We start from the raw sequence: 19762 nt of genomic DNA, 5'->3' as shown, positions 1-19762 counted from the left end.
TGTTATATACCTTTTGTTGGCAATGAAAAAGTATTGAGAAACTTTTGTTATTGGCCAAATACTTATTTTCCACCATAATTTGCAAATAATTTCATTAAAAATCCTACAATGTGATTTTCTGGATTTTTTTCCCCTTCTCATTTTGTCTGTCATAGTTTAAGTGTACCTATGACAAATTACAGGCCTCTCATCTTTTTAAATGGGAGAACTTGCACAATTGGTGTCTGACTAAATACTTTTTTGCCCCACTCTGTGTAAATACGTAATTAATTTAGACGTTTTCATTTGCAGGGATGTGACATGCTAGCCTGTCACAACTACTGGCATTGGGCCCTATACTTCATCGAAAAGGTACAGATTTTAATGAGATACTCCAGTCAAGTGCACTGTTATCACACAGTAGGGCTGTTGGGATACAATTTATATTTGTTGTACCTTTCCGTGGGTTCTCTGAAGTGTGAAGTTGATTACAGTTGGACATGTTTGTATTAGTCTGTGTAATTAACTTTAAGACTCATACTTGTTTTTCAATTTGTTTGTTTTCTCCCCCGCAGGGCGAGTATGATGCAGCCCTGAACATATTTGACAGCCAGGTTAGTGCTCTCAATAACTTCTCATCAAAACTAATTTGGCCTCGCAGACGGTGTACCAGAGGCCTTCCATGAATCCTACTGTAGCAACACTTACTGTATGGGAGCAGAGTAAAAGCTATATGGTGTGGTTATGTGCTGCAGACTGGGGGTCAATGTGTGTCATTCAGTCTAAAGTCAAAAAGAGAAGTTCAATCGGTTTTTGTTCACAACATGATACCGGTGTGGTATTTTTATGGGCAAAGAGTAAATCCAAAGCTAATGGGGAAAAATCAGTGCTGTAACTAAGGTTGCTGCAGGGAGTTTCAGACCTAAAACTTCAATGTCCCAAATTCTAGTGGAAAGCCTTCCCAGAAGAGGGGAGGCTGTACTTACTTTTGCGTGTGTGGGACCCAACTACTCATTCCAGGGTCTTTATTTTTAGTATTTTCTACATTGTAGAATAATATTGAAGACATCAAAACTATTAAATAACACATATGGAATCATGTAGTAGTCCTGTTGAAAAACAAATGATAGTCCCACTAAGCGCAAACCATATTGGATGTCGTATAGCTGCAGAATGCCGTGGTAGCCATGCTGGTTAAGTGTGCCTTGAATTCTAAATAAATCACTGTCACCAGCAAAGCACCATCACACCTCCTCCATGCTTCACGGTGGGAACCACACATGCGGAGATCATCCGTTCACCTACTCTGCGTCTCACAAAGAAACGGCGGTTGGAACCAAAAATCTCAAATTTGGACTCATTATACCAAAGGACAGATTTCCACTGGTCTAATGTTCATTGCTTGTGTTTCTTGGCAAAAGCAAGTCTCTTCTTCTTATTGCTGTCCTTTAGTAGTGGTTTCTTTGCAGCAATTGGACCATGAAGGCCTGATTCATGCAGTCTCCTCTGAACAGTTGATGTTGAGATGTGTCTGTTACTTGAACTCTGTAATGCATTTATTTGGGCTACAATTTCTGAGGCTGGTAACTCTAATGAACTTATCCTCTGCAGCAGAGGTAACTTGGGGTCTTCCTTTCTTGTGGCGGTCCTCATGAGAGCCAGTTTCAGCATAGTGCTTGATGGTTTTGCGACTGCACTTGAAGAAACATTCAAAGTTCTTTAAATGTTCTGTATTGACTGACCGATGGACTGTTTCTCTTTGCTTATTTGAGCTGTTCCTGTCATAATATGGACTTGGTCTTTTACCAAATAGGGCTATCTTCTGTATACTACCCCTACCTTGTCACAACACAAGTGATTGGCTCAAACGCATTCAGAAGGAAAGAAATTCCACAAATTAACTTTTAAGAAGGCACACCTGTTAATTGAAATGCATTCCAGGTGACTACCTCATGAAGCTGGTTGAGATAATGCCAAGAGTGTGCAAAGCTGTCATCAAGGCTACTTTGAAGAATCTCAAATGTAAAATATATTTTGATTTGGTTAACACTATTTATTTATTTTTTCGATTACTAGACGATTCCATATGTTATTTCATAGTCTACAATGTAGAAAATAGTAAAAATACAAAAAAAACCTTGAATGATTAGGTGTGTCCAAACTATTGACTGTGTGTTTTATATATTCTGTTATTTGTATTAGAAAACATGTGTCCTCGTATATAGTTACGGCCCTGGAAAATATGAACAGTAAACTTACATTGTCTCTGGAATATATGCTGTAATTTTATAATATGCAAAATAAACTGGGTGGTTCGAGCCCTGAATGCTGATTGGCTGACAGCCGTGGTGTATCAGACCGTATATTTTTACTGCTCTAATTACATTGGTAACCAGTTTATAATAGCAATAAGGCCCCTCGGGGGTTTGTGGTATATGGCCAATCCAAGCCCTCCACGTTGCGCCGTGCGAAAGAACAGCCATATACCACACCCCCTCCTGCCTTAAATACAGCAGTCAAGTCTGCCCTTATTATTTACATTGGGAATGGATAGGGAACTACTGTATCAATTCTAGAAAGTAAAGCAAGTATGAGAAAATTGATATTCCCTTGTTGGAGAGGCATTTTAACACATAGTTACCCTATAGTTAACCCATAGTTACGGCTGAAGTCTGTGAAAAGAAGTGACTGTTTCCCCTCAGGTGTCTCGGCGCGGTAGGGCTTCAGGGGCCATGCTGGACACTGTGGACGCCTGCTCTCTACTCTACAGACTGGAGATGGAGGGTTAGACACGCTTACTGCTCCACTTTACTGTTATGTGCACTCAACTTACTCTGTGTATCTAGTGTCTAATCAGGTGTGTGTGTCCTATCGATCTGTTTGTGTCTTTTGATTTACTTTCTTCAGGTGTGTGCGTGAAGGACCGCTGGCGGGAGCTGCAGCAACTCACAGAGCCCCACACTGACGACCATGTGCTGTTGTTCAACGACCTCCACTTCCTCATGTCGTCGCTGGGAGCCAAGGAGTCCGGGGGAGCGGCCCAGTCCCAGCGCCTGCTGGAGGGCCTCCGCGAGCGGGCCAAGTGAGCACCACACCACCACTACCACTGCTGGCTTATGAAACTCCTACACAGCCCCCTTACATAACACACAAGGAGAAAACGAGTGGGAGTATGGCTGGTGGGGTGAGAGGGATAAGCCTCAGAGTGGAGAGACAGCTCAGGGTTGCTCGCTCTCCCACAGGTTGTGGTGTTTACGTGTGTGTGGCTGTAATGTGTTCTGACACCCCTGACCACACGCTCTATACACAATGTTCCTCAGCGAACAACCCCTTCTGCCAAAAAATCCAATCCTGTGCAGTTGTCATGTTTCTGATTGTTACGTAACAGGAAAATGTAGCGTGGAGGCAGCCAAGGCACCTTTGGGCCAATGCTGCTTTTTGAGAGGGGAAAATCAATTCCCAAAGTGAGGAGAGAAACTCAAGTCTCTTTCAGATGCATGCACTTTTGGTCAATTCATTTTGCTTGCGTAATGCTTTCTGTTATGACAATTTGCACCCGGGTATCCTGGAAGGATATTGATCTCATCCCATCAGTAGAGGATGTCTGGTTGCTCTTCAAAAGTGCTTTCCTCACCATCTTAATTAAATAAGCATGCCCCATTCAAAAAATGTAGAACTAAGAACAGATATAGCCCTTGGTTCACCCCAGACTTGACTGCCCTTGACCAGCACAAAAGCATCCTGTGGCGCTCTGCGTTAGCATCGAATAGCCCCTGCAATATGCGACTTTTCAGGGAAGTCAGGAACCGACTCCAATCCAAAATTAAATCTAGAATTGGTTTCTTATTTTGCAACAAAGCCTCCCTCACTCATGCTGCCAAACATACCCTCGTAAAACTGATTATTCTTGATTTCGGCGATGTCATTTACAAAATAGCCTCCAACACTCTACTCAGACTACATCCAGTTTGCTATCACAGTGCCATCTGTTTTCTCACCAAAGCTCCATATACTACCCACCACTGTGCCCTGTATGCTCTCGTTGGCTGGCCCTCACTACATATTCGTCGCCAAACCCACTGGCTCCAGGTCATCTATAAGTCTCTGCTTGGTAAAGCCCTGCCTTATCTCAGCTCACTGGTCACCATAGCAACACCCACTCGTAGCACGCGCTCCAACAGGTATATTTCACTGGTCATCCCCAAAGCCAACACTTCCTTTGGCCGCCTTTCCTTCCAGTTCTCTGCTGCCAATGACTGGAACGAATTGTAAAAAGACTCCAGCTTCAGTGATATCTCCCTCTCTAACTTTAAGCATCAGCTGTCAGAGCAACTTACCGATGGCTGTGTACAGATACAGTGAATCTGTAAATAGCACACGACTACCTCATCCCCGTATTATTACTTGCTCTTTTGCACCCCAGTATCTCTACTTGCACATCATCATCTGCACATCTATCACAAATTGTAATTATTTTACCTCCATGGCCTATTTATTGCCTACCTCCCTACTTTTCTGCATTTGCACACACTGTAAATAGATTTTTCTATTGTGTTATTGACTGTGTGTTTGTGTAACTCTGCATAGTTGTTTTTTTTGCACAGTTGTGCTTTATCTTGGTCGCAGTTGAAAATGAGAACTTGTTCTCAACTGGCCTACCTGGTTAAATAAAGGTGTTAAAAAGTTCTAACTAGCCAATGTCACCAGGTGAGTGGATGGTAGCTAATAAACTTGCTCTTTACGAGCCTCAAACTTAACCACTATTGCTATCTTAAATGTGTGTTGATCTGTAGAGTTGACTAGTAATCCTTTGTATCTTATTTGGTGTTTCTTGCGTTGTTTGGTGAGATCCCCAGCCACACGCACCATGTGTCTTTATAGATCGCCTGATGTTTACCACCACCATTTGTCTGGTCCTAGTGGTCGAGTGTAATTTCCCAAATAATACCAAAATTTAAGTACCGTGACAAAGGAGGCTACCAAAAATTATACTCATCGTTTATTTTATTTCTTTAAAGCTTCCTTTCCGTGTTTTGTGAACAGTGATGCATGCAGAGTTAGAAAACGTTTATCACGCCACTATTATACAAAAAGGGGATTTCTTTAAAACCACATTGTAGACCACTCAAATAGAGTTTTTAGTGTCTCAAAAATCAGTCAAACATGGTACAGACGTCATCTATAATGCATTACATCATCTATATGCGTTTGTATAAGCAAAGAACAGTGAGTGAAAGGACAATTAGGCACTTCTAAAGAAACCTCTCCGTTGGAGGATACGGTGGCAGGCTTTGACGCAGGCATTTCCATTATTGTTACCGGATAAAACATCACTATTTATTTTCGTCAAGACCGTGAACATGTTCATTTTGGCTGGACAGCTGACAAAGATCATCCCTTATTTCGTTGTATGAGCTTCAGATTCAATGGAACCATCATTACAGAAAGTACATACACATTTAAAAGGTAGGCCACCCATGGCTTTACACTTTGTAATGATGGCACCAAGGGCACAATTCACATGGTTAGCTTCATACTTAACAGACACATTGTAATCCAAAAATGTATTAATAATCAACCCCAGATACTTGTGCTCACTGACAACGTTAATATGGCAGGACCACAGGAGAACATTAAAGGTGTTCTATTTTTTTATTTATTTTTAAGTTCCTATAGTGTACTATTTTTTATTTATTTTTAAGTTCCTATAGTGTACTATTTTTTATTTATTTTTAAGTTCCTATAGTGTTCTATTTTTTATTTATTTTTAAGTTCCTATAGTGTACTATTTTTTATTTATTTTTAAGTTCCTATAGTGTTCTATTTTTTATTTATTTTTAAGTTCCTATAGTGTACTATTTTTTATTTATTTTTAAGTTCCTATAGTGTACTATTTTTTATTTATTTTTAAGTTCCTATAGTGTACTATTTTTTATTTATTTTTAAGTTCCTATAGTGTTCTATTTTTTATTTATTTTTAAGTTCCTATAGTGTACTATTTTTTATTTATTTTTAAGTTCCTATAGTGTACTATTTTTTTGTCTACATTGATATTCAGTTTCCATTGTTCACACATTTACAATTTTCTTGAAGTTTATCTTCAGTTTCATAGCTTAATACGATGCCTTTTGCATATAAAAGAACAGCCACTTGTTCATTGTTTAGACAGACACCTTTTTCTGGGGTTTTGATGGCCAGGGTAAGATCATAAATATACATTGAGAACTGAATAGGTGATCAAATGCAACCCTGTTTCACACCAATGTCTAGGAAGCATATTGGAATGCATGGTCTAGTCTAGAGATTTTATGAAAGCAACTCTGTCTGGTGGGATGTGTTGTCATTTTAGACAGTTTCTCTCCTGCAATCATATGCAGTAATGCCCTACAGTATCCATTATCAAATGTTAATTCTACAATGTTTTGTAAATCCAATTTACCTTTTCATCTGGCTGTGTAAGGATGAAACCCTGAAGCTTCTGGTCATGAACTGTATTTGACAGTACAGAATAAACCTCAGACCTCATTTTGCTAGTAACACCATGGTTGTTGGCTCCATTTCTGCAGGGATCACATACAGTTCAGTGAGAGCATACATTTTTTTGTAAGTATAATAGGGCTTTTGACATCTCTATTGTCTTCGATCTTCTCTCCTGCTGTGTGTCTAGTGTTCCAGAGGAGAACTACCAGCACCAGCTGGCTGGCAGCGTGGGGCTGCCCATGTGTCAGGCCCTGCTGGAGTACGACCAGGGCAACTACAGCCGCGCCGTGGAGCTCCTGCTGCCCATACGCTACCGCATGATGGAGATAGGAGGCAGTGACGCGCAGGTGAGCCCCCATTTTGTGAACCATCAGGGGGTTTTCAGGAGCTCTATGGGCTTTGAAACCTACGCCTGGAGTAAAAAGCATGTTCAATAGGGAATGTGCTTTTTGGAAGTGCTTTTTAGACCAGGAATAGATATAATCTGTCAGAAAAAAGGACCTTTGACGTACACTCACTGAGGCATTCAGGCTATGGCAGTCTGTTTCTAATAGGCCTATGGGAATGTAAAGCACAATGCAATGAGCAAATAATTTAACCCTGTGTCAATTTAACCATAATGCAATCGTCCTTAGGCGTTGTTCATAGGAAAACAATCCTTATTTAGGTACAACCATAGAAATAAGAATGAATGGGCTTGGAAGCTCTGACCCTGGCAATTGACTGGTAAACTCATGGGTACACTCAATGGCTGCCTGGTATTGTGATGCAATAATTCCCATGGGAATTTGGAATATTCTATCAACTGATGCTGGATTGGCATTTAAATGATGCTAACTGATGTGGCTCATGTAATGTCAGTAGAGATGACTCAACAAATCACAGCACAGATTGAAGGTTACTCTTCCTGCTTTTACTTCCTGGCATGTGTACTATACACTCAAAATGGCTGCCAGTATACCCATTATGTTATCTTTGACCTGAATGGAGATGCCCTTTCTATTCATTCTTATTTCTATGGGTACAACAGCAGGGTCGTATTCACTTGGCAAGAAACGGAAGCAAACGGGCAGGTGCTACCCGAACTTGTCCAATAAGAAGTTTTTTCCCCGTTGCACAACCTTTTGAAATGGTGTGCCCTAGTGAACATGATCCAGAGGGGTAGACACAGTATGTTCTGTGGTAAAACATATGTTGGGTCTAGTGTGTATTGTAATTGCCTTGTTTGTTCCATTTCTCAGAGAGACGTCTTTAATCTGCTGCTGATTCACGCAGCAATGAAGTCAGGAGTGACTCATCACCAGAAATTGGCCAGGTAAAACACGTTGATGGGCTGCCTCCAATGGAAAGGCTTTTTGCTCCGATTTGCTGTGTTATTAGCCCCGCGGTCACTTCAATACTGTGTCACTGTGATTGGACATTGACGTAGATGCAGAGCATGTTTCTTTCTCAAAATAGACATTGATGAGAAAAAAGTGTTAGGTTCTGAACAAACAGAGTTGACTCAAACGCACAACTAGTAAAAATTCTAACCCATTTTATTCAACCCACTGGGTGCCTCAGCTGCAATCACACTTTGCACATGATCAAACAACCATTTATATGTCAAGATGAGATTAGGGGTGTAACTTCTCAACTGCTATCTCTTGCCCAATACTGCCTCACTGTTGTGCTGTTGTCTTTGTTGATCGAGCCGTCTAGTAGCAGCTACTCTTTATCCGGTCACTTCTCCATGATGTTTACAAGTGACGCTCTATTCACCTTACTCAACAGACCTCGGTCATACTCGGTTTCCCTTTTCTCTCATAGTAACTTTTCATACACAGAGTTCCTATTCACCCTTCATTGATCCTTGACACGTGCATTTATTATACGTGTAATGTAATCAATAAGTTCTGATTATAATGACAGGAATAGGTTTTTCAAGTTAGAACCCAACAAAAGTGAATTGGCTCAATACACAATATTGATTTCTCTGTACAATATAATACACATGACTAAGAAAATGGTCCTCTGTCCAGTACGATTTCATTTTCTCTGGTCTTCTGCTCCCTGTGCGTCCTCGTTAGGGGAGTAGAAGAAGAAACAGTATCTCGATAGTGCAATCTTGACTGTTGAATTTCATCAGTATGTCCTCATGGCTAAGCTTTTCCTTATTGACACCCCTGAAGTCTGTAAAATGCAAGCGTGTCTGGGTGCAATACAGACACAATTATCTGTATACTGTATCTACTGATTACCGTTGCAGAGTGCCTTTTGTTCTCCAGTTAGATGTTCTACTTAAAGAACTCAATCTAGAACTGTCCTTTTTGTCTTGTGTTGTGCTGTCCTCCTGGAGATGTCTGTTGGTGGAGCGTGAGGCAGCTAAGCCCAACTCTCCCCTCACTGACCGGCTGATCCAGAGAGCCCGTGTCCTGCATGCCTAGCCTGGGTAGCCTGGGCACAGAGGGCCTAAAGCTGGATGTCACTGAGTCTGGACCAGGGGCTACTGCAGATGTACCCTCCCCAAATTGACTGGATGTGTGGCTGAAGAATGTGGCCTTTATTCTTGAGGTACATGGACCTAATAGAAATGATCATCTGTATCCTCAACATGGTCAATATCCAATGATGTTTTCTACAACTTCAACGTTTGTGAAAATGTTATGTTCAATTGAATGTTCTGTAACACAACATTTACAGTATGTCAAATAGCACATTATATTAGCAAACACACTTTGAAATAAATATTACATAATTTTCACAAAAGAATATCCTCATGTCAATATAAGTCATATTTAAAATCATGTAAACATTAACACTTCCAATGTCAGCCTTTAGTCATCTCTGTCCAGCATATAATAACACACTTCCATACGGTCTATACAGCACACCACTAAACCAGATGCTCCGAAGGCTGTGTAATGAAACCGTAGATGGATGTCCTTTGTTAACTGGAGTGGCCAGTAGTTCTTCTCTCTGTTCTCTCCTAGTTATTCTGTTATTTTCTGTGTCGGTCGGGCCATCCTCTTCTCACAACACTGAGCTGATCTCATCCTGGATCTGAGAGATGAGGATCTGGGAGAGCACAATGCCTGCAATCTGATAGAGACAAGAACACACTCCGTCTGCGTCCCAAATAGCAACCTATTCCCTACACAGTGCACTAGTTTTGTCCCGAGCCCAGTATGTGGAATAGGGTCTCATTTGGGTCGCAGGCTGGGTGCTAACTCACTCCCAACAACGCCACTCACTTACTGAAGTAAGTCTCTTAAATAAAGCTTAATACGGCTTACTAAGAACAGTCTCTGAAGGTCAACACTTGCGTGGCTTTACCATGCACAGTGGATACAATTCTATTGCTTAGCAAATTTCATCTAACATCTGGATGAAAACAGACTGCAGAGTCTGATAGTTATTCTTTGACCTTGCATCAATAGGAGCATTTTTTGTGCAAGTGATCACAGCATCGGGTGATGTAAACAACAGTTAAAGAAATGAAGAGACGGGGAAAGTAGGCATTGACTCATGCTCTTGAATACGACGCCACATCAAAGCTGTTGGAATTGTAAGGCAATTGTTTTGACGTGACTCGTGGGTAATTTACACACTTCCCTCTCGGAGGAGACCAAATCAGTGGAATATCAGAGCGAGGGATAGAGAGAAACAGGGATAGATGGAGAGACTGTAGTGGGAGAGAGAAGTGACAGATTAGAGAGTAGTGAGCAGCCCCGCTCATTAGTGACCGTACAAACTGCACACAGCACTCTGAGAAATAAGCTACTGTACCAGCAGACAAGAGTGGGTGAGTCATACAACTTAATTAAACACCAACTTAAATTATCCCACATTTTGAAAGCTTTCAAGGCTATTATAGGGATGTGATTCATGAGTGTCTCACACTCAGGATGTAAGGGAATATAGGCATGGATAATATCTTGCATGATGTGGTAAGTAGGCCACCATCTCAGTGGTGGGTTTTATCATCCCAACCTGAATCTAAAATCTGCCTGTGCCTCATTTTTGTTGTATGCAGACCTACTATGAGAAGCCGGTGTTCCCCACTCCACCTTTGTATGTAGCCCTTGTGCATGGGTTACCTGAGGCAGGGAGAGACCCAGAGCTAGAGCCCCCACCAATAGCAGGTGGGACTCAATCCACAGAACCGCCCTGTCTGCACAACCCACTGGATAGATGGACTTGGTGGCCTCCAGGTAGTTCTGAGTCTGGACCCCAAAGCCACACATGGTGTTGATCACAACCTGTACAGAGACAAAATAACATTAAGACTTCATACATAAGCAATCATGATGCACTGTTGACTCAAAACAGATAATTACATGTGGTTGATTATAATTCAATTATATCTAGTTAAATGAATTGTGATGAATTGAATCTGTTCTAATTACCATGTAGTTACAGCATGTGAGCTGCAGGTTGTAGCACTACCTCGGTTCTTATGTTTAGTTAATGGGTTTCTGATCGCGTTGTAAACGGTCAGTGTTATTCTATCCAGAGTGAGAATCTATGCTTTTGTCTGTAGATCTCCATTTAAGTGTTTTAATTCTCTCCAGTAATGAGGGTAATGTCAGCATTTATACATAATGACCTGTGTGTGTAAGTCTATATCTGTAAGTTTAGTGACCTTAACCCATCCGCTGCGAATTCAGGGATTGGCCCCTACCGGTACTCGAACCCAGGTCCAGCGACTCAACCCACCACCTTAACTGTTACACCAAGGGACCCAAACCCCTTGACCAGGCTGCTGTCGGGTTAACGTACATACAGTGCATTCAGAAATAACCCCGAAATGCACATACCACATGTCAAAGTGAAATATTTTTTTTTACAAGGTAATCAAATGAAAAGCTGAAATGTCTTGAGTCAAGTATTCAACCCCTTTTTTTATGGCAAGCCTAAATAAGTTCAGGAGTAAACATTTGCTTAAGCAGTCGCAGGTTGCATGGACTCACTCTGTGCGCATTAAGTGTTTAACACAATTTCTTATGACTACCTCATCTCTGTACCCCACACATTCAATTTCCCTCAGTCGAGCAGGGAATTTCAAACACAGATTTAACCAATTCCTCACAAAGAAGGGCACTTATTGGTAGATGGGTAAAAACATTTGAACGCAAACATTATATATCCCTTTGAACATGGTGAAGTTATTAATTACGCATTGGATGGTGTATCAATACACTAAGTCACTACAAAGATAGGTGTCCATCGAATCGGTGGCCGAAGAGGAAGGAAACTGCTCAGGGATTTCATCATGAGCCTGAAGGAGATACAAATAAAAGTCAAATAAATGTGAGAGGAGAACTGAGGATGGATCAAAAATATGGTAGTTACTCCACAGTAGTGGAGAGGGTAGAAAGTTTTAAGTTCCTCGGCGTACACATCACGGACAAACTGAAATGATCCACCCACACAGACAGCGTGGTGAAGAAGGCGCAGCAGCGCCTCTTCAACCTCAGGAGGCTGAAGAAATTTGGCTTGTCACCAAAAACACTCACAAACTTTTACAGATGCACAATCGAGAGCATCCTGTTGGGCTATATCACCGCCTGGTACGGCAACTGCTCCGCCCATAACCGGAAGGCTCTCCAGAGGGTAGTGAGGTCTGCAGAACGCATCACCCGGGGCAAACTACCTGCCCTCCAGGACACCTACACCACCCGATGTCACAGGAAGGCCATAAAGATCATCAAGGATAACAACCACCCGAGCCACTGCCTGTTCACCCCGCTATCATCCAGAAGGCGAGGTCAGTACAGGTGCATCAAAGCAGGGACCGAGAGACAGAAGCTGTTTTTCAATCTCAAGGCCATCAGCCTGTTAAACAGCCATCACTAACATTGAGTGGCTGCTGCCAACATACTGACTCAACTCCAGCCACTTTAATAATGAAAAAATTGATGTAATAAATGTATCACTAGCCACTTTAAACAATGCCACTTCATATAATGTGTACATACCCTACATTACTCATCTCATATGTACACTGCTCAAAAAAATAAAGGGAACACTTAAACAACACAATGCAACTCCAAGTCAATCACACTTTTGTGGCCTGCTGGAGGTCATTTTGCAGGGCTCTGGCAGTGCTCCTCCTTGCACAAAGGCGGAGGTAGCGGTCCTGCTGCTGGGTTGTTGCCCTCCTACGACCTCCTCCACGTCTCCTGATGTACTGGCCTGTCTCCTGGTAGCGCCTCCATGCTCTGGACACTACGCTGACAGACACAGCAAACCTTCTTGCCACAGCTCGCATTGATGTGCCATCCTGGATGAGCTGCACTACCTGAGCCACTTGTGTGGGTTCTAGACTCCGTCTCATGCTACACTGCTCAAAAAAATAAAGGGAACACTTAAACAACACAATGTAACTCCAAGTCAATCACACTTCTGTGAAATCAAACTGTCCACTTAGGAAGCAACACTGATTGACAATAAATTTCACATGCTGTTGTGCAAATGGAATAGACAAAAGGTGGAATTTATAGGCAATTAGCAAGACACCCCCCAAAACAGGAGTGATTCTGCAGGTGGTGACCACAGACCACTTCTCAGTTCCTATGCTTCCTGGCTGATGTTTTGGTCACTTTTGAATGCTGGCGGTGCTCTCACTCTAGTGGTAGCATGAGACGGAGTCTACAACCCACACAAGTGGCTCAGGTAGTGCAGTTCATCCAGGATGGCACATCAATGCGAACTGTGGCAAAAAGGTTTGCTGTGTCTGTCAGCGTAGTGTCCAGAGCATGCAGGCGCTACCAGGAGACAGGCCAGTACATCAGGAGACCTGGAGGAGGCCGTAGGAGGGCAACAACCCAGCAGCAGGACCGCTACCTCCGCCTTTGTGCAAGGAGGTGCACTGCCAGAGCCCTGCAAAATGACCTCCAGTGTTTTTTTGAGCAGTGTATATACTGTACTCTATACCATCTACTGCATCTTGCCATCTTGATGTAATGTATCACAGCCACTTTAAACAATTCCACTTTTATATGTTTACATACCCTACATTACTCATCTCATATGTATATACTGTACTCTATACCATCTACTGCATCTTGCCTATGCCGTTCTATACCATCACTCATTCATATATTTTTTATGTACATATTCTTATTCATTCCTTTACACTTGTGTGTATAAGGTAATTGTGGTGAAATTGTTAGGTTATATTACTCGTTGGATATTACTGCATTGTCGGAACTAGAAGCACAAGCATTTCGCTACACTCGCATTAACATCTGCTAACCATGTGTATGTGACAAAAAAATAGATTTGATTTGACAATATTAACCTAAATGACAATGAAAAGAGAGAAGCCTCTACAGAATAAAAATATTCTAAAACATGCATCCTGTTTGTTATAAGGCAGTATAGTAAAACTGCAATAAATGTGGCAAAGAAATTAACTTAATGTCCTGAATACAAAGTGTTATGTTTGGGGCAAATCCAACACAACATCACTAAGTACCACTCTTCATATGTTCAAGCATGGTGATGGCTACATGTTATGGGTTATGCTTGTCATCAGCAAGGGTGTTTTTTAGGATAAAATCCTAGAGGGAAAACCTTGTTCAATCTGCTTTCAGACAGACACTGGGAGACAAATTCACCTTTCAGCAGGACAATAACCTAAAACAAGGCCAAATACACACTGAATTTACAAAACATGAGGATTGAACACATTTTCCCCATTTGCCCATTCATGAAACACACAGGAAACAGTTGAATGTGAAAAACCCAGAACTGTTGCAATTCTTCTTCTCAATTGTCTCAAGGCTTCAAAATCCTTCTTTAACCGGTCTCCTCCCCTTCATCTACACTGATTGAACTGGATTTAACAAGTGACATCAATAAGGGATCATAGCGTTCACCTGGTCAGTCTGTCATGGAAAGAGCAGGTGTTCTTAATGTTTTATACACTCGGTGTACACTGGAGTTGCTTACCAATACGACATTGAATGTTCCTGAGTGCCTTAGTTACAGTTTTGACTTAAATCGGCTTAAATCTATGGCAAGACTGTCTCGCAATGATCAACAACCAATTGGAGAGCGCTTGAAGAAGAATAAAAATAAAAAAAAAAGTGCAAATATTGTACAATCCAGGTGTGCCAAGCTCTTAGAGATTTACCCAGAAAGACTCACAGCTGTAATCGCTGCCCAAGGTAATTCTAACATGTATTGCCTCAGGGGTGTGAATACTTATGTAAATAAGATTTCTGTGTTTCAGTTTCAATAAGTTGGCAAACATTTCATTATGGGGTATTGTGTGTAGATTAGTATTATATATATTTTTTGAATTCAGGCTGTGACAACAAAATGTGTAATAAGTAAAGGGGTATGAATACTTTCTGAATGCACTGTATGTATGTTCTGAGCCCCCACCCACCTCTCCTGGTACGGGGGTGCAGCAGGAGTAAGGGACAGCACAGCGCTCAGAGCTGGGGTTCCCCTGGGTGCAGTTGAAGTACAGGTTCCATGACCAGTCAGTGTAGTTGTTCCAGCCGCAGCACTTGAACTGAGAGAAGGAGAAATATAAGGAAAAGGGACAATTAGAAACATTGTCTGGTACATTCTCTCACTCTCCACTCCTCCTGGGAGGACCCGCCAGCAGCCGAAGTGTGCCCGTATGTGCAGATGGGTGAACACGCGAGGGGAGACGCAGAATGCGTTGAACAGCATGTTACTCAGGGGCTTTCATGTGGAAAGCCTGATTGAAGCTGGGATAACGGAACTTTTGATCTGCGGTCACTCTGTGGTGTCCTGGTTAACATGCTAAATCAACCTCCCCAACGGGAACAGGTCAGTTGCAAAGACTTCAAAATGGCGTTGTGTGCCTATTGGGTCTCGCTGTAATGAACTCAACCTGGGTGTGATGTGGTTAAACTTATTAAGAGAAAATAGCATGTTATGTAAGTGGAATAGATTACCTCTCTCTGAATGTAGTGTAATAGATTACCTCTCTCTGAATGTGGTGTAATAGATTACCTCTCTCTGAATGTAGTCCATGAGGTTCTGCAGATCCAGGTCATCCCTGTAGTGCACGATGGCTTTATTCACGAACTTCCCCAGAGCGTCTGGTGTCTGGGGTTACAGAGCAGAAGGAGGATAGGTATGTAAAGTACTATGTTCATGTAAATTGGCTTGTTTGATTATGGGAATGGCCCCTAGGGGACGTTCTGAGAGAGCATTACGTAGGGGCCCTGGGGCTGGAATAGATGGCTCTTAATGTGCTATGACGGCTGTAATAACATATGCTTTAGAGTGGTAATAAGCCCGCGGTCCCCCTGGAGAATATCCCCCCTCTCCCCCTACCTCCCCTCTCCCTTCCTCGCTGTCTGTCACCCGCAGCATGCCTCTAGGCACCTCCCGAATGTCATTAACGGCAAACGTCCTAGAAGAGATCTTGTTGAAATTGAACATTTGGTTCCACTTTGAAGTGACAGAGCGTTTGAATCATTTAGCGGATGGGGAGAGGATGCTGCGAGTGTGGTTAAACTGCCCTGTTTTAGCAGCGAAGGGAGCGCAGACACGAAGACAGCACAGAGAGAGAGAGTAGGAACTAGACAGACACCAGGCTGTAGGCGCAGTACCAGACCCCAGGAAGTGTAGAAACAGTACCTGGTCTGAATAGAAGAAGCCCAGGACAGCAATGGCCAGCTGAGTGAGGAAGACCAGAGTCAGACTGAAGGAGAACTGGAGAATAAGAGAGACGTTACAGAGATGGTATTCTGTCAGAGGTAGGTAGGTACAGAGTTGCACATTAAGTGCTATTTCCAGTCCTGACCTTTTAACGTTCTCCAATAGAGGGAAAAAGTTGTTGTACCGAATATCGTTTAGGAGCACCTTCTTCCTACGGTCTTCATATTTATTGTGTCAAGGTGGCTTGAATATGAAAAGCTTGGCCTTACCGTCTTGAGAAGGTGAATGTTTTCTCGCAGGGCTCCGATGCAGCCGCAGAAGGTTATGAAGAACATGACTACGCCCACCACGATCAGGATGACCGCTGGGTCGATCAGGAACGTGTCTCTGACCGTGTCTGCAAGAGACGAACACAGACAACCGTGTGGTGTGACCCACTAACACAACCTACTATGAGCTAGGGGATCTTTCTGGGCTCCTCCACTGGGGATTCATTTCACAGTTTCACAGTGATATTGGAATGAAATAAAAGCAAACCATGTCATGAAGTTAAGATTGCAGAAAGCTTTGGGTATTGATTCATATTTTCAGATACAGATGCATGGCTTGGAATATGCGGAATAAAATGGGTCATACCTGTTGCTTTTTGAACCTTTGCATATACCCCTATAGCAACAATCAGCAAGGAGAAGACCTGAAAGAGGACAATAAATCTGATATGAATAAAATCTCCTTAAAATAGTAATAATACTTTTTTTAGATCAGGAAACCCTTAACAGTTAATAACTTTAGGGCTCTATCGGCATCACAGATGTTCAGCTTTACAGCGTGATTGAAATTTAAAGGCAATGTTCCCGCTTTAGCCGGAGACTGCATTTATGATAAACGCTGCATATGTCGGCTCAATCTGAAATTACCTTTTACATTTCTATTGTGGAATCCATTACACTTCAGCCTGACAGATTGAATAGAGCCCTTAAAATACTGGTTTTTGTTTTTGTTGCTGCAGTTATCAACCCTGGGTTTAGGGCTATTCACCAAATCAGTCGAGCCTTGCCTTCAATTTTTCTTTCCATTTATATTTTGGGAATTGTCTGAAATTGTCAGCTTTTGCTGTGTAGTTTCATCTTTGCCAAACTAATCTCAGACAGAAGATTTGATAGTTGTTCCAGCTCTTCATTGTATTTCTATTCTTTTTTTGTCAGACAGACTTTGGGCTACCCTATTCTTGGAGCTAGAGTCCTTGGAGCTAGCCCTTGTCAGTAGGTGGTGTACTCTGTCAAAAAGCACAGCCCTGAAGGAGTTTTAAGAGTTTTGTTTTCAAAATCTATTTCCCAAATGATTGTTATACCACCTTGTATGATTTGTCTTTTGTTTACAGACCCCCTGATTGGCTTCCTGATGGCTAATAGTGTGTGGTTCTGAGAGAGCTTGTACACTGTTGTTTTGCGCTGTCTTTCCATCATGGAATCATCAACGTCTGAGAAGAGCTGCTGTCATAATCGTCTTGGATGGAGAGCAATACCTAGCAACAGTGTACTTTTCCATTTACAACCTCTAGATAATACATCCACACACAACACAGTTTGATTGGAGCTCCAGTGTTTTCAAGGTCATCAAATAAATCAATACTATAATTGTTGCTCTTAGGTTGCCTTTGATGTCCTGGCTGGCTGGCTGAAACATGGCTTTTGTATAGAATTGGTCTGTGCTGGCCTCCTGAGTGGTGCAGCAATCTAAGACACTGCATCACGGTGCTAGTGGCGTTACTACAGACCCGGGTTCATTCCCGGGCTGTGCCACAACCGGCCGTGGCCGGGAGTCCCATAGGGCAGCGCACAATTGGCCCAGCGTCGTCCGGGTTAGGTTTGGCCCGGGGGGACTTTACTTGGCTCATCGCGCCCTAGCGACTCCTTGTGGTGGGCTGGGTTCCTGCAGGCTGATCCCCGGTCGCCAGTTGACCGGTGTTTCCTCCGACACATTGGTGCGGCTGGCTTCTGGGTTAAGAGAGCGGGTGTTTAGAAGTCTGGTTAGGTGGGTCATGTTTTGGAGGACGCATGACTCCACGTTCGCCTCACCTGAGCCCAATGGGGAGTTGCAGGGATGAGACAAGATCGTAATTGGGGAGAAAAATAATTTAAAAAACTGTCTCGGTGCTGGGAATAAGGGACACTGGTGAAAGTATTCCAGATCTGTTTCCAGGCTTTGAACAGGGAGAAACGGTCCTGTATCCTGGGTGGATTGTGTTGGGGCGGCCTGAGCCTCTGACTAAGCTGAGCCAGGCCAGGGGTACGAGACCGGAACAAAAGGCTGTAGCACTGCAGTACAGGGCCTGTCCAGATAAACACACACAACTAGCCCAGTGATGTTTGGCTGCCATCGGTCCCCTGGCCTGGACGGTTCAATAACACACTCTGCACATCTCTGTTCTCTCTGTTTGTCTAGACATGGATAAAGAAGGATTGATAGAGCTGTGATATCACAGGTTACAATATATTCCCGATGGGATTTGCTCATGCACAAAGAGCCAATGGAACTTCAATGCGACTCCCATCCCGTGAGTGCTTCGTCTCTCGTCTATCACATAATCTCTGCCCTATCCTTTATCTTATTGTAGCTGTCTGCTTCACCCAATGAGATAAAAACCCAGTGTTATCTCTATGGCTTCAACACCATGCAACAGCATCAAGCCCACGGTCTATCTGCCGCATGGCCGCACATTCACAATGACGACAAGGTCATGTGAGCTTTAGGACAGCCATTCAGCCCCTGTGCTTGGTAGAAGAGATAATCAGTCTATAGGAGACATCAGACAATATGCTCTTTAACAAACGGTGGTGTTGAAGACTTACCAGACACACAAGCTCTTCATTGAATAAACACAATACTGGCTAAATAGCTTGGACTGTAGGCTTTAGGTCTACACTACAACAAACTTGTAACTTTGGTCATGTTAAAGATAACCATTCCTCATCACATTTAACAATTTAGTGTACATTTTACACCACCCCTAAGACTTCCAGCAAGTTTTGAGGAATAATTAACGGTGCAAAGTTCATGAAGAACCATTGAAATGAGACAGTAAATTTCACCCGCAACGTGTCAGAGTGATATATTGTTGGTGTGAATGTCGACATTTTACAGTTGTGAATCATCTAAACAGGGAGCATCTGCCAGCTGTTTGCAGCCCAGGAAACCTTTCGGAGTTATATCTCTGCATGTTTAATTCATGAGCGTTTAGCTTGAGAGCGGATTTATCTGTTTTTCAGAGGTGCAGCATTCTGTTGCTCAGTAGTTTGTACACTGCCTACTGTACATTACATACATCTACAGCCAGATCACTGTTGCTTAGGGCTTGTTTGTTACAGTATGTTAGAGGGCTTCAGCCGAGTGGCTCCACTTACCCAGAACAAGAAGCTGAAAAAGAACAGGAAGTACCTTATCCAAGGGTTGATGAAGGAAAAAGTCTCGGCTCGGTTAAGATTCAATTTCCTATCCATTTTTGTTATTTTCTATGCTCCAAAATGCTTTAATATACCCAGAAAACGTAAGTCTTAAGTCAATGACACATCCCGGTTAAATAAAAGTTAATAAATGAAATAAAACCTCCAAAAACAAACACAGAAATGCCTAGTCCAACCCCAGAGATATTTGACCACCATACAAATCA

The 19762-nt window shown here is 42.5% G+C and overlaps 2 protein-coding genes across 2 annotated transcripts in view; one reads left to right on the top strand and one right to left on the bottom strand.

Annotated features, from left to right (window-relative positions):
- ttc38 (tetratricopeptide repeat domain 38) overlaps window positions 1-10818 on the top strand; it is a 23220-nt gene extending 12402 nt beyond the window's left edge. The window contains exons 8-15 of the mRNA XM_055939765.1: window positions 292-351; window positions 555-593; window positions 2682-2763; window positions 2887-3061; window positions 6647-6806; window positions 7701-7774; window positions 8798-9700; window positions 10475-10818. Of these exons, the coding sequence (XP_055795740.1) occupies window positions 292-351; window positions 555-593; window positions 2682-2763; window positions 2887-3061; window positions 6647-6806; window positions 7701-7774; window positions 8798-8885 (678 nt within the window). The 3' untranslated portion in view covers window positions 8886-9700; window positions 10475-10818. The remainder of the gene's footprint in view (window positions 1-291; window positions 352-554; window positions 594-2681; window positions 2764-2886; window positions 3062-6646; window positions 6807-7700; window positions 7775-8797; window positions 9701-10474) is intronic.
- Window positions 9457-19762, bottom strand: tspan33b (tetraspanin 33b). The gene is made up of 8 exons (XM_055939766.1): window positions 19497-19762; window positions 16729-16786; window positions 16362-16489; window positions 16072-16146; window positions 15439-15534; window positions 14840-14968; window positions 10539-10700; window positions 9457-9540 (listed from the first exon to the last, which is right to left on the bottom strand). The coding sequence occupies exons 1-8, from the start codon at window positions 19590-19592 to the stop codon at window positions 9472-9474; spliced, it is 813 nt and encodes a 270-aa protein (XP_055795741.1). The 5' UTR covers window positions 19593-19762; the 3' UTR covers window positions 9457-9471.

The sequence above is a fragment of the Salvelinus fontinalis genome, chromosome 12, assembly GCF_029448725.1.
Source record: "Salvelinus fontinalis isolate EN_2023a chromosome 12, ASM2944872v1, whole genome shotgun sequence".
In the NCBI taxonomy this organism is placed as follows: domain Eukaryota; kingdom Metazoa; phylum Chordata; class Actinopteri; order Salmoniformes; family Salmonidae; genus Salvelinus; species Salvelinus fontinalis.
The sequence above is the reverse complement of the archived record's forward strand: the minus strand, read 5'-3'. Positions and strand labels throughout refer to the sequence as shown.